The following is a 16180-nucleotide window of genomic DNA, read 5'->3' as shown; positions in this document are numbered from 1 at the left end:
AGGCGCAGTGCTGGCAGCTCTCTGACTGCATTTGGGATTTATTCTCTTTAGGGTATCCTGTACTGTCTGAAACTAATTTTCTTAGAATCAAACAATTAAATCTTTATTTTAATTAGGAGAGTGGGTAAAACAAAGGAATATTAATTACAAAACATTATCTTATGAACACTTCACGAGCACAAGGGGGGTATCAACAACTAGAAGACGATTTCTCCAAAACATGTCTGCTCATTACACATGAGACGCATCTAATCACCAAACGAACACGGTAGCGCACAAAGAATATGCTGTTTTATCTTCAGAGAGGTCTCATAATTCCACTTGAAAGACTCCTTGACATGTGGCTATAGAGAAGAGTATTTAAACACTGTGGCCAGTGACCCTTACTGACCTGTGGAGATAGTCCATTGCTCACGGGATTCATGTGATTACTGGACGCTGACTGGCTCATGAAGGTGTCGGTGTAGCTGGAGAAACCGTGGCGGTTGGACGAGAGGCCATAGGCGGAGCCGCTGTCGCTCGAGAGCCCGCCCTGATGCATGGTGGAAGGAGGCAAGGGCTGGGGCCGATGCACTGTGCCACTGACATCTGGATAGAACAGCATATTTAATTAGTTCAGAAAACTATTCTCAAGTGCATCATGGGAGCTGTATGTATTGCCATTCCTGTATTAGATAAGTTTGAGTATTAAATAAACATTTAAAAAGGTCAAATTCTTCACAAAGGGCCTGTTTACACCTGGTCCCTTCATGCATTTTTACTGATTGGATAGCAATCAAGTTTGTTAAAACTGGTCCCTTTACACTTGGCCACAATAAATGCGTCTCCGCTAAACAAATATAAATCTTCAGTTCCCACGCTATACGCAAATTTACGTCAGCGAATGCAACAGAAATGAGAGGCATTTTATTCATCAACAGCTAATTTCAAGATCAAGACCGCAATAGGAGAGATAGATGGTAAGATAATTAAGTCTCACCATACTTTTGATGAAGATGACTGTGTATTTTAGTTTTAGTTTCTTTTGAAGCAGTTTGCGCATCAGCTACTCATCTGAATCGGGCCTTATGTGTAGCGAGTAGAGCTGTCATATCTGGTTACCGGAGCAGGTAGCCGATAACACGCTCACAAGTTTATTTTTATTTATTTTTACCATTTTGGGAGAAGTAACATTTACATATGTGTCTTCAACAACCAGATGGATTTACACTTGCCCAGTTTCATCTGGAATGCATCTCCAACCACCTCCTGAAGTGGTTTGAGTTATCGGATTTAAATCCATTTCAGAGGGCATTTACACTTGGTCTTTCACGACCTGATAGCTATCTGATCAGAGAAAACGCATGATGTGACCAGGTGTAAACAGGCCCAAAAAAAATGATTAGCTTACCTTGTTGTAATGTTGATGAAGGGTAGTTGGACTCAGGAAGCTGGTATGTTGGTAGAGTGCCCATGCCTGTGGGTGGGAATCCTCCAGGTAACAGGTGGTTAAATGCCGCCAGTTGATTAGCTCCAGCTTGTTTACGCCACCTGGCTCGTCGATTGCTGAACCAAACCTAAAATTAAAAAGTAAAAAAATCAATAACAATAATAAGTGCACTGAATTCTGGCTGATATGATAAGCGAATTATTTTCATGTTCGATAACCAATAAATTGGTGATATTATACATTTATTCTACTTGATTTTTAAAAAAAGAATGAAAATGAAAACATTGAAAAATGAAATGGATTGTTTGCTATAAAAGGGAATTTAGGCACCACAATATTTTCTTTTAAAATCTGTTTGAATTAGAAACCAGGTTATTATTAATTTGTTAACTAAAACTAAAACCATAAAAAACATTTTCATTATTTGACATAAAATTACCATTAACTGAAATAATATAATATGTAAAATAATAATAATATTAATAAAAAATAATAATAATTCAGTTAGTGGACAAGGCAACGTGTCATAAAATGAGATAAGAAATATATAGACCTTTTAAAAAACAATAAAAGCACAAAACATAATTATTAAAAATTAAAAAATCAAATCAAAATATGAACACAAACTATAATAACTATAAAACTATAATACAGTGTTACTAAAATAACACTGATTAGGAAAAAACTAAAACAAAGGACCTTATATTAGAGGAGGGATATAACAGGGTTACATGCATTACATTGTTATGCACCTCACTCTGTACCCTCAAGAGGTAACCCGTAATATGGTCAAATCTTTGCCAAAATCTATTAGTATCTCATTAATTTAGTGCAAAGTTATCTAAACCTAAAAATCTTACAATAAATATCAAACAATGACAGAAAATGATTAATTATACCTAGCTAACATAGGCCGAGAACCAATATGGTGCCAACTAAAAGAAAAAATCAATTGAAAATATCCCTGGAAATGACGTGTTCGAGATATTTAATGAACAAAAAGCCTTTCTTTATTTGAAAGAAAGAAAGAGAAAGAAAGAAAGAAATGCCTATGCCACATTAAGACACATTTTCAAAGTTTCATTCTAATGTGAGTCATTGAAAGGGGGAGCACGGCCAGTAACCTGCACCTCTCTGGGGCCGAGGCGCTGCCCCTGTGTATGCAAAAGAGTGAATGACATTGATCTATGCCTCAGAGGGGCCATTCTTCAGACTTTAATACACTGGCAGTGCAGTTAATCTACTGTTGTTTTTCAAATGGTCCCCTCCATTGTGAGTGGAAGTGAAAGAGGGGGACAATGGCCCTTCAATGAATCGGACCACAAAGAGAGGGCGTCCCTTTTTAAACAGCTCCTCAAGAATGACGCTTTCAGCCCGGGCATTGATCAAGGGGCTGGCATAGACATACTGTATGAGTACACACTCTTTCTCTGCCTCTCTCTTGTATCCTCCCGGGCTGCCCTTCACTCTTTGTATACAACATGACAAAGAAAGAGAAAAAATTTCATTTTATTTTCATAAAATCTGAAATTCATATGGTAGCTAATGCAGGCATAGAGAGCTGTTTACAGCAATATATTTGTGATAAATTCAATTGATTATCAAACATATGTCTTTATGGTAACTGGATAAAATAAAATGAACTAAAAGAAAAAAATTATAAAATAAAATAGAATAAAACCCCACCCATAAAAAGCAACAATTTTGCCATTCCTTTAAAAACGTTCTGTTGCATTCCCATATCTAAACAAAAACTAGGAAACACCTATAAGACTTGGGGAAACACCTATAAGACCTATATAATTATTAACACACAGGGGGACTAATTACACACATGGTTAGCAACTGCTTTGAGTAAGCCTGTTCCCAACACCCATCCTTACCGCAACATTAGTCAACTGGAATTTTTCAAGATAGGTTTTATTTTTCAGTATTAATCAATAAAATCAGTTTAAATCTAATAAAAATCAGTAGTATTTAACTATGCCACATTAGCTGTCCCACACTGCTCCTTCAACAATGCGTGCATCGATGACCCTTCCCATAAAACCACAAGTCCCGCTGACACAAACCCCATTACTTTGCATGTCTTAGGTTAGGATGGCTTCTGGTATTAGTGAGAACTGGAGAGTAGCACAAGGCATTAGAAAGCTTGTATCTCAGTGTTAGAGGCTAGAGCGCCTGCCGCCCCGCGCTCAATGGATCTCCTAAGAGGCTTGCTGCGAGCTGAGGCTTCTGAATGCGCCATTCTGGAACCCGATGGCAAAGGCACCTTGAGCGGGGATTTTCTCTCTGCCGCTCCTTCTAATTCCCACTCTTCTCATTTCCCTGCTCAAGCCGAGACACAAAGCACACTGCCCAACTGAGATGGCCAACTCATTTTGTATTTCTCAAAGAGTTCAATATAATTTCCTTAAAAGTGAACGGAGTCACTTGGCGAAACATTTAAGAGAGGAGATTTCTTGGAGTGTGGCTGAAGGAGCTGTTGTCTGATTGCATTCGGTTCACAGGGAATGGAAGTCGAAAAATTCAATTCAATATACCCCCAATCTCCGAGTATACAGGGGGAGTGGAAGAGACAAAAGGAAGGGAGGTAAATGGAAGACAAATCTAATTGTGGACTGTGTCACGATTTCACATTCCACATTCGGCCAGCATCTCATGCTCTCCTCCAATATCAATCATCCTGGCCACCCTATCAGTTCCTCTTGTTTTCTTTTTCTTTTGCCATCCCTCTCGGACGAAGATGGTTATATGTCTTCCTAGGATTACCGTTTGCCATGCACAGGGTGGTTGGTGGACAGACAGGAAGACGAGGAGTAAAACCTGGATAACGTGATTGAATTTCACAGCAAAAAAGAACATAACAGTGGCTGAGAAGCGTAAAAAAGGCTGACATCAATCTCAGTGCAGGGCTCCATCCAGGGGTTTAGGGAATCTGGATGGGCAGTGGGACAGGATGGATTGGGATAAAGGGTTGAGACGGACTGGACTGGGTCCTGAAGGTAACAGTGTAGCAAGACTTTATAAAATGTCACCTCTCTTCAGTAGAAACATCTGCAACTTTTTCAACAATTCAACTTTTATTACACCCAGATGCCTTGGTTGAATTGTAGAAGATGGTTAAGTACATGCACATTCTCTTTTTTCCTTTTGTAATCATAAATATACATGCGTATATACATATATTTATTTTATCTATTCATTAAAATCCCACATTTTTACATAGGTCAGGAGCATAAACACAGAATTATTGGTTCCAGATTTTGCAAGGATCAATCAAAACGCTCTTGATATGACTCCACATCAGGGAGCTAACACTTGTGCCCTGGAAGTCTTGTTTCCAGATTGGATCAAAGGGGCCGGATTATAGAGGGGAAGTGGAGACATCTTCAAACCTGCTTGTGTGTAACACGTGGAAAGACTAACTCTCCTCACTCCGTGCCTGACAAGTATACACTACCATTCATACACTACCATTTTTTTTTTATTCTAATAATATTTCACAATATTCATGTTTTACTGAATTTATCAAATCATTTTGAGCTGAATTTTTATAAAAAAAATCTTGCCGGCATTTTGAACGGTCAAACCTAAGCCATAGTATCTAGTTTAATTTGTTATTTATAATATAATATAATATAAAGAGGAAGTTTTCATTGCGATAACGTAGCACGTCTAAGTTCTTCCCTCCATCTGTCTATCCTCCATGAGTTGACATACCCACAACCCCAAACCTGATACTTCAGCACATCACAAAGATTTCATGTCGAACTGAGTTTAAAGTGACATAACTGCCACTGCCTATGAAATTTCCTGTAAATCTCAGTTAATTCATCTTGTTTCTTCCTCTGGCCTTACAGATTGCAGTAAACCAGACAGACAGGCAGCAGTGCAGTGAGACCTGGAAGCACTTATTCCTTTGCTTAGTCAGATATGGATCACTTCCTCTGATTTGTCATACGGAGCAGTAAAACAGTGGAAGCATGAGTAACATGCCTGTGGTTAAGAATAACCACAGTGAAAGTGCTCAATGAAGACAGATGACATCTAATAGAAAAGCACCAAACTCATAAATTAACACCTTTGACATCATTACTGATCCATGTCTCTGACTTCCTCTCTTTGGTAGCAGGAACACTCCTTCCCTCTCCCCCTGTTCCTCTCTCTCTCTCTCTCTCTCTCTCTCTCTCTCTGACATCTGGATATTGTGTCAGCGCAGCTGCACTCAAGTGGGTTGACACTGAGGCCGCGGGGTCTGCCAAAAGCCAAAAGGGTCAGACACCTTCCCCTCCACAAAAGCAATGATCCCAGAGCCCTGGCATCTCCTTGTGAGCTATCTTGAGCCAGAGATCCTCACACATCCCCTGAATGGCCTCTCAAGAACCAACTGCTGAGCTGTGACAGGGTTGAGAAAACAAAACTGATCTGGACATTCCATTCAAAATGGTGCCAAAATGGTGCAAAAGATCATTTGAATTCACATTCATGATTGGATTATCAGTTTTTACAAATATAACTCAGGTCTGACATACGCAGGTCAGAAGTGATGTAATGTTTATTCACTTGTCTAATTAGCATCAGTCACCATAAGCACACAAAAGGGCCAAATGTCCCATGGGGCTCCTTTCAGGGAGAGCTGTATCATTGACATGGCCAGCGAGAGATATTCTCTCTACCAAAAAACCTGCCACAAGGCCACTATGGGTCAACTTTTTCCAAAATTGAGTCAGTCCTCAATGTTTTAGATCTTTTTATACAAACATTAGTTTTGATTGATTTGATTGTTTGGAACATAATTCATAAATCCAAATGCTGCCAAGTAAAACGAAGCAATATAAAGCTTCTGCAGCTAATCACAGAAAGAGTATAAGATATTTGGCAACTTGAAAGGTGGTGACGCCCCCCAAAACGTGTCTGAAAGGGAAAGAGAGAGAGACAGCTGCATTTCAATTATGCAATGATGCCATTTAGGCAGCTTGCAAAGATCTGACATACAGTGTTAACATATAATATTGTATCACAAAATCAATTGTCACAAAAAAAAATGACAAAGTCAGATTGACCTTACATTTATGTAATGTCCAGAGCTTTAGCATTTGAAGGGCACAGTCCTGTACCATTACAGAGATGAAACAGGCAGCAGGGGCATGGCGAGCGGTCATATTTTTTACAAGGTCTTGATTGATTAATGTAACTGGTGGAGAAGGGTTCCCAAGAGAGTGTGTGGGATGCTCTCTGAAATGCTGCAAATTTTACAAGGAGCAGTGGTGGGCTTGAAAGTGGTGGGAAGAAAAGATCTCAGCCAAAAGCTGAAGTAAGAAATCCATCAGGAATGCACTCTCGCTCTTTTTATCCCCCTCCCTTTGCTCCCAACAGCTGCTGCCATAACTCTACTGTATTTTCCCCCTCTCATTGTTTCAACTCTCCACATGGTTGACAAGCTTTCAGGACCAGTGGTGGGAGGAACCAAAGTTCAATGCACTTTTATCCCTAAGATAATCTACAAAAAAGTAGTTTTATAATATTGTCTACAAGTGTTTAGGTTCTTCTAACGTGTATTTTAAAAATATTTCTATAAATAGAAAAATTCAAAAAAGTTTTCCATCAAAAGGTGCAAAGGTATAAGTTGTAATGTAATGGAAGAAGCAAAAGATCTTTTCATCCATATTGTGACATATATCAGAGTGAAACGGGTCATCAAAAAGAAAAGAAATGTAGGGCAGGACATGGTTCAATTCATCGGTCGGATGGGGGCACATGTGAATACGAACTTACAGTGGATTGCAAGAAAAAGGTGGAGTTTACGCAAACTAAATGATTGGATAAGTTCAGCAAACATAACCAGAGAAGTCTGTTGTTTGACTGGAGGATCGAGTTATGACATTTTGAAGGAAAAAAATTAAATGAAACATGCATGGATGAATCGTTCACACTAAGATCAATTACACGCATTTAGAAAATTGATCAGGTGAATTTTCCCTTCATGCCAACTTTAACAGACGTAGTGCCATGTTAGCCACCTGATTGTGTTTCTCTCTGATATGGCTGACAGGAAGAGGCCCACTGGGTTTTTTAGCACTTTCTTTGAGATGAGCAGTTGCATTGTTACACGCATCATCAATCAGAGAACCTTAGTCCAACAGATCCAGTGACACTTTTGAGCTCTATAGACCTCAGAGCAAATAGCTGAACTCTTACTGAGCTCTCATTGTGCCATCTACATCTCCAACTGAGAGCATCAGTCTTATGAGTTCCATATTAAACTTCTTAGATGAGCACAATTAAATGGATAATTCACCAAAAAGAATTAAAATTCGGTCAGTTACTCAACCTCATGTCATTCCAATGACTTTCTTTTTTCAAAAGCAGATATTTTAAAAAAACGAAATGGACAACATTGGACACCAATGACTTTGATTGTATGTATGCTTTCATGGTCACCATGATTTTTCCAAGTAATATTTTTTTTTGATCCTGGAACAACATTCTTTTCAGAAAATTTAAGCTAAGTTTACACGAAAACGATCTGAAGAGAAAACTAAAAGTGGCGTTGCGTTATCACTTTTATTCTGCGTTTAGATGAGCGTTATGGGGGGAAATCTGCGTATATATGGTGACGCAAAAGTGTGTGAAATTCGATGTAGTATGCACTCCAGGCGACTAGGTGGCAATGTGAAGCACTGCCAAACAACAACACCAAGTCTGCGCTCCTGCGTACAACCTTCCTTCTACTTCTCTCCCTAGTAGCGCGAAATCAAAACATGGCGAAGCGAACAGCAAAAAGACTCTTGTACGTTTATCACAGCTGCTAGGGCAACTTGAAGGTCCGACGTATGGAAATAATCCGACATGTTGGTTGTTATTTTCCTGTACTAGCGCATGCCTGTGACGTAAATGCATACGCGACGAGAGCCACTGTGAGCAGATTTGCGTTTTTACCCTTTAGATGGGAACGCGACGGCATCCTAGCATAACAGACGTTGGCCAGTAAGTGCTGTGCGTGTAAACATCACTCCCCTGGCCTCAAGTGGCGCACCAGCGGCAAGAGGCTGCAGTCTATTGCGTCCTTGTTAGCACACCCGCCTCCCACGCCGGAGACTCTGGTTTGAATCCTGCTCTGAGCAGGTAGAGTAGGACCGGTGACATTTGGTGCTGTGACCCGGATGGGAGTGGGGTTTCGGGGGGTGAGTGTAACAGACGTAGGCCAGTAAGAGCTGTGCATGTAAACCTCAGGAAACGCGCTAGCAACGAATGCTAGGGGCTGGGTCCTTATTAGCGCCCACCTCCCACTCCGCAGCAACCCCGATTCGACACCAAGCGTGATATGCAACACCAGTTACAAACACTTCAGTTCTGCATTGTGTAGCTTGTGGAGTTGTTGGACATGGGACAGCAGGCAGCAGTCTCTCTGGATCTTTTATTACCTCTCCCATGTAAGTACAATACAAAAGGGCCAGAAAAAGAGGAGCCCGAAACCAACTCTCCCATTCAGTTACAATGCAAAAGGGAAGAGGAGGAGACAGAACAGGAAGTTATGTTGATTCTTGACATCACATCAATTAAATGGGAAAGCACTCATTTCGATCAGGCAGCTACATCAGGTATATGTAAATGAACAATTTTGTGTGATTTCTACTAAACAATACATGCAATTAACAGTATAATTTTTATACCCGTTACTTGAACATGTTGCACTTGGTGAAATCATGTTTACCATGTGGGTCATACAGGTTTGGAATGACATGACATGAGGGTAAATTAATTCATTTTAGGTGAACTATATCTTTAAGTTTTGTATACAGAATGACAATAATGGCTCTTGATTCAATAAAACACATTTTGAACTGCATTTCAGTCAAACCATGTGCATCTCTAACTGCAGACACTACTTTAGTATTTGATAGTGTCATACCTGTACTCTGGCCTCGGTGAGCTTGGTTCTCTGGGCTAGTTCCTCTCTGGTGTAGATGTCTGGGTAGTGTGTCCTTTCGAAGGCTTTCTCCAGTTCTTCCAGCTGCTCGGCTGTGAAGGTGGTCCGACTGCGCCTCTGCTTCCTCTTCAGGGGCAGGTCTGGTTCAGACTCCACTTCCGAGCCTTCGTCCATTCGACCTGTCAGAGGATAGAGAACGAAAGAACTGAGTGTGATGTGAACGCCACTATAGGAGTATAAGCACTTCCCAGAAAGCTCTCTGCTCATGAACACTGTCATGATCATACTAATTTTGATGTGTGAATGAATTATAGACCCCCTCAAAAAAACAGATGGATGGCAGTGTGGTGAAATGCAATGGATTCATGTGGCTTTCAAGCGAATATTATTTCAATGCACAGCTATTTATATAAGCGAAGCTCTTGTAAATACAATCCCACATCAGTGCGCATCCCAGTTCACCCCGAGGCCATGGGGAGTTAATCTCCACAGACCACCTTAGCGATCCTTGTACCGGTATTCTGTGCTAAAAAGGAAACAAAACTGGCACTTTGCAAATAACTCAAGAAAACGATTGAGAACATTTAATTAAATTCCATCTGCAATATATTCTTGCAGTCTTTAAAATACGAGCCGTGGATTATCTGTCAAATGCAGCCATGTCAACTATAGCATTTCTGTTCAGTGGTTAGCTGGAGAAAAGATGAGAAACAATAAGCCCAAATCTGATCCAATGCAAACCAGAGGTGTGTGGGTGGCAATTCAAGCTGAGTAGCTTAGTGATGAAACTAAAATGACACATTAGCTTATCTGTGTTGTGCAAAACAGTGAACTTTATACAGGTGAATGTCATTGCTAACTTTGCAAATAATTGCAGCAGGCATTAATATTAATAGGTCTAGATTGATAAGTATGCTGGCAAAAAAAAAAACTCACAAACAATAGAGTTTCCTTCATCCCATTCTTTAGTCACATCAAGACCATTTCCTCAAATAACAGGGAAGATCTTATAGCCTGTTTTTATCATTTCATTTGACTTGATTCCTTATTTATTTCCAGTTTGGCTGGCACTGGGCTGATCCTTGAAAATCCCTTCAGCAGCATTGGGGGCCTAGCTCGGCAGACACTGGCCTTAATCCAGGCCATGACTTCCCGCTAAATTGAAGCAATTCTAAATTAGTGATGGCTGAACCCTGGCTTCTTATTGGCTAATGCTGGTGTGGGCTTCCAAGACTGGCCCCTCTGAATATGGTTGATTATATAGGAGCCGAGTGGGCTGCGCTCTGCCTTTCCTTATACGTTAGGGATGTTTTTTTACCCAAATAATCGCATTTCATCTAAATGAATCTGACATTGATTTGTACAAATGTGAAAAAAATCTCTTAAAATGAACATGTGACATTCATTGAACTGTTTCAATATACAAAAGATTCTTTATAGTGGAAAAACGTTCTTCAGATTACTAAATAATTTACACCAAGAAAAAAAAAATCTTTTGAATCTGTTCCCTGAAAGGTTCTTTGGGCTACTTAAAATTGATATTCTATGGCTTTGCTGTGAAAATTCCCTTTTGTAACCTTTTGTTTAAGAGTGTGTGTTGGCTGAAACTCTTCTCTGTGTACTTTACAGCATTAGCAGAATGAGTATTCCTTCAAAAAAAAATTTTTTGTTTAATTTCAAAAGTTTAATGGGTTTTATGAATGATTCTTCCAGTGCTCCTATGAAACCATTGTCGAGGTGGGGGGATGCTAATACAGAAACCGAAAATTCTCGGGACAGCAGCATTTGTCCAAATTTCAATCTTAACTGTTCTATTTCATCAGAAACGATCTTAAAAGAGGGCTTTAAGTCTAAAATACCGAACTTGTCCTTTAAAGTGAACAAAATGGACATTATAACTGAAATGAATCTGGAATCTAATCCAAATTTAATTGAATTAGGAAATCTATATCAAAGCCCAGCCCTAAACAATTTAACAGTGAGCTTCAGAACATATATTTTACACAATTAACATCTTTTTTACCAGGATCATTGGAAAGATTCAGTACAGTAAGAACTGTTTTTTCAGGCTAGGTGAAGCACAAGAGGGATTTGAGAAGTAATTCAATGACAGTAAAACTTGTAGATGACAGCAGATCTGTTCATTCTGATTCTACACCATTGAGGCAAGTTAGAGAAATATAAATTCTTACAAAAAATCTGAATGTTTGGTTTTATTCCACAGAATAAAACCAAAAAATTGTTTTTATTAATTTAACCAAAAAAGTTTTTTATTCCCCAGATATGAGTTCAAATGAATCTGAATGATTTTACATTTCTACATTTTTATATGAAAAATGTCATGTTTTTTTCTTTGCCAGTGTCACCTGACATTGGTTTGGTTACAACAACAAATGCTAACCAAGGGCAACACCAGATTACAGAATGAATATGTTTGCAAGTCACTATATTTGTTTTTGTTGGACGATTGGACAGAAAGTCCCAAAAATAGCCTCCAAACAAAAGCCCAACAATGAAAGAGCCATCAAAGTGGCTTCGACTCCAGGCCAGTACTGTCTTTTAATTAAACAAGGAATTATGGGATTACAGGGAGGTTCTCATTACAGGCCACTTGAGGAGTCCTCTGGTAGATGTCTTTTTGTCTCCCAGAGCTCACGCTCAGGAATTCTCAACGGATTACACATGGCCGTAGGACATGAGGCCGCATTAATTAAATCAATTCCTTTGCCTTTTTTTTTAAGATTCATTTTGCCAGAATTCTCCTCTCATCCAAACACTCAGCTAAAAACATACTCAAGTATACATATATATTGGAACTCATGTTCTTTGAATCCCTTTGTTGGTTTTGGAGGAATTGTGACGAAGTGATTTGGTTTTGACTCGCCATGACGACCACTTAAGGCTGGTGCAGTGATCTATACTGATTGTTTTTCCAAAAGGTAGCCACCACTTTCATTGAAGACACAACATGGAATTTATTTTTCTTCCCTACATGCTGCTAGCACTAAACCATCATGCCGTTTCAAACCTGTATTTCCACAAAAGAAGAAATTGTGAAGAATGTTTTGGTCCATTTGATAGTCAATGGGGTCCAAAACAAAACTGTCATATAGACAAAAAAACATATCTTAATTTAATTTCAACAGATGAAAAAGTCATGAGGCTGAATAAATAATCTAATAAACAATCCCTCTTCTTGTTAGTCGAAAATCAAACTTGACTACTGTTTAAATAATTGGGGATATTTAAAGAAATTATTACTTTTATTCAGAATGGAATTCAATTGACCAAAAGAGAAAGTGAAGACATTTAGGTTACAAAAGAATTCTACTTCAATCACATGGTCTTTTTAACTTTCAATTCGTCAAATTTTTGCAAAAATATTAAAATTGCCTTTTACAATGATTTAAAAAAAAAAATATGTTTTTATCTTACAGACCCCAAACTTTTAAACAGTGTATATCCAGCCACAATTACCAAAGCAGATTTGTTTTTGAGACAAGCCATCAGCTTCTCGGTTTCCCCACATTTTTACCTTAAGACGGATGAATCAAAATCAGGGGGACAAATCTAAGAAACCCAATTTGAAAGTCTACAAGCTTGATGCTGTGGTCCCTGCATGACTGATGACTATGTATTCTGCCACATCTCATTCTGCCCTTGTCACAACAATTACGATGTCATTTAGCTGCCATAACAGAAAACCCACAAGCTGCTCCTCAACCAGCCCTGCAGAGACAGATAAAACCAGAATAAGTTTGACAGCACTCTCCTGCTAAAGGTCAGAATCTATCGCTCTCCTACTCGTAGTATAATGAGGACAGGATTATGGAAATGAAACAGACGCTGATGCAGATATGCGTCTAAACCTGGACCTCGTCTTTGTCTCTGCGAGGTCCCGCGATTGACATGCTGGGTCCCATCACACGAATGAGACCATGGCAAGTACCCAGATCTGTCGAATGTGCTGCGGCATACATATAACAGAGTATGAAACATGTTGTCTCAGGTGGTCTGGAGCAGACAGCAGCAAAAGCTTTTGAATAAAAGGTAAACAGAGCAAAAACTGGGTTTTAAAAATAAAAAGAGCGCTTTGCCCAAACCACTAATCGGAAAAGAACAGGAACATTTAATTACAATAAGACGACACTCTTAAATCTATTAAAAAGTTGAAGGAATGCTGATAAAATGTTTTTATCTTAAAATGTGGGCTTAATTAAAAATTCCCTGTGAATATTACTCCTTTATCCATGTGGTCCTCCAGGGTTCCCATGATATTGTTCAACTCAATGTTTCAAGCAAAAGGATGCAAAAACACAACATGATTTTCGAACCGAACAAGATAATCTGACAGCAAATGAGCGATGTTTTCATTCAAACAAGCTCTGACAAGAACCCAAATCCTATTATTCTCCGAACTTAAAATTGTCTCTTTGCATCCCTTCAGTTATTAAGAGTCAACGTGCCCCATGGGATCAACCTGATTTGAAGCACTTACACATCAAAGGCAGTTAATCAGAGGAGAATTGGCCTAATATATCTTGAATAGGAATTTGATTAAAAGCCCTTTGGTGAAACTGAACCAGAAGAGTGGCTGTAACACTTTCAAACTGATTCACGTAGATTTGCTTCATACAGCCAACCTGACTGAGCTTTTTTGTTGACAGCTGGGCATAAAACTCCCTGAGAGGCTACACGGCGGACAGTGATTAACCGCTACGGGTGAGGAGTGACTAAGGCCAAAGAGAAGTCATGACCACCCAACATAAGCCTTCAGACCAATTCCATCACCGATGAGCCTGTGAGCAGATGGGATATTCATCATCACGGCCACACTCAGACCTCTTTCTCTTCTCTGTTGTCTTTTTATTTTCATTCCCTCGTTTTCGCTCTCTCTCGTCCTAACCTTTCCTGCCACAGTTTCTGTGTAAAGAACTAAAGGGCCTGGGGTAAAGTGTTCGTCCACAGCTGCACATTCCACTAAGCTTAGCATGGTAGCACACATTTACACATTTGTCTTCATCAGAGTTGGCTCTCAAAACAATATTGTACTCAGGATGGTCCGGTATTTCTCAGGCACTCAACTGGCCTCCTTGTTTCCAACACACATGTACTAATCTTTGAGAGTCCAACTGGGTAAATCACACCAATGATTGTCCCATTTATTTCTAAATTATTACACGTATAAACTCATATCTGGATCTATTTACAACTACTGTTTCATTCAAACTGTCATCCAAACATACCTGCACTCTCGGGCTATATGAATAAAATACTGTATAGATATATTCTTGCAGTCGCTTACACATTCATTTGCTCTTGCTTCCAAACAATCTCTGCGATTTAAGGTTATAAAAACCATAACTTCCTAAAGAAGTCTCCACAATCCAAGGAGGCTTTAGGTAGTTACCGTTAGTGATACACCTACATTTTGATGACCAAAAATCAATTTGACTTAAGCAAAAAAAAAAATTTTTCCGTTTAGCCGAAATCATTGATCGAAACAGTGATGAATGACCGTTTGGTCTATATCAGTGTCTATTTCGTAAACACAACATGGACTACAAGTAAACATGTTAACAGAGAAGATGCATTACACAGTGGCCAAAAATTATGATGAATAATTATTATAATAAGTAAAATTTGTACAACTAAAATATCGACAGGCAGCTCATTGCTTAAAATTTTTACTACGACTGGTTTATCATCTTTAAACATGACACCATGGACAGCATAAGGAGTACAATTACCCAATCACCCAAATTTAAATACAGAAAATTTATTTCCAGTTTTTGGCTAGAGCCGAAATGTTTGTCAACTTTATCTCCTGTCTATAATAAAAGATTTTGAGTGCAGACTTTTTTTGTGCACTTTTTGGCTAAAAGAATACTTAAATTTTGGTGTATTAATTTTGCTGTAAGTTGGTTGCTATGTGGTATGCTTACTGGCCCAAGTCAAAAGATGCCATCCCATAGTCTCTATGATATTGTTGGCGATACATTTGACTGAGGACCCTTCTTCAGTGTCAGTCAAAGAGATTGTTTTCACTGCCTTATTGTCCAATAATCATAAATTTGATTTAAGAAGCCACACAGTTTGATGAATTATTTATGTTTGCAGCACAGTGTAGGATAAGTTATGTGCCACAGTTTAATACCCATATGGTTAGAAATTTACATAGTAAAAGTATGAGCAAAAGTAAAGTAATGGTGATGTTATTAATTAATTATTCCAAAGATGAATCAAATCAAATACATTACAATGCTGACAAACCGATGATGGTCAAACTTAATAACATTTATTATTCAACACTAAAAACTATAACACCATTAACCGTAATGAATACGTATGAATACTTTTTTTATTATTATTAAACTGAATGCTACATACAAAACACAATAGTCCCGCTCAGTTCAGATTTGCTTTCTGCTTCACATTCATTAATTTCTTTCCATGGAATAAAAGAGGGAAAGCGGCGTAATTTTGGCTCCCACAACAAACAATTAGCCCTCTTTTCTTTTTGTAGCATTCAAAAACATTTGAGAGAAAGAGAGGGAAGATGTGAAGGAGAGGTGATGGGTGATGCTCTTTTATAGGTCCTGTCATGTGTATGAAGGCTCAGTGGGCTTTTTGTCCAGCGTGCCTGTGTGAGAGTGTGCTCACCTTAAACAACAGAGGGACTCGGAGGCCTCCGTGGCCTTTCAGGCCCAATAGAAGACGCACCTTAGGGGGCCATTTAAGCCTGAAAAGAGGCCTGACAACCCTGTGCAGCTCTGAGGGCATCAATAAATGCTGACATATTGACTCTCTGTGCCCAA

The 16180-nt window shown here is 39.0% G+C and overlaps 1 protein-coding gene across 4 annotated transcripts in view; it reads right to left on the bottom strand.

The window, feature by feature from the left end:
- The window catches only part of pax7b (paired box 7b), a 54732-nt gene that overhangs the window by 24694 nt on the left and 13858 nt on the right, over positions 1–16180 (bottom strand). For all 4 annotated transcript variants that reach the window (XM_077214640.1, XM_077214641.1, XM_077214643.1 and 1 more), the window contains exons 5-7: positions 9345–9541; positions 1391–1556; positions 392–588 (exon numbers count right to left, since the gene is read on the bottom strand). In XM_077214640.1, the coding sequence (XP_077070755.1) occupies positions 392–588; positions 1391–1556; positions 9345–9541 (560 nt within the window). The remainder of the gene's footprint in view (positions 1–391; positions 589–1390; positions 1557–9344; positions 9542–16180) is intronic.

This window comes from Siphateles boraxobius, unplaced genomic scaffold (assembly GCF_051911475.1).
Source record: "Siphateles boraxobius isolate OS27281-9 unplaced genomic scaffold, OSU_SipBor_1 68, whole genome shotgun sequence".
NCBI lineage: Eukaryota > Metazoa > Chordata > Actinopteri > Cypriniformes > Leuciscidae > Siphateles > Siphateles boraxobius.
Note: the sequence above shows the minus strand (reverse complement) of the source record. Positions and strands in the feature narration are given on the sequence as shown.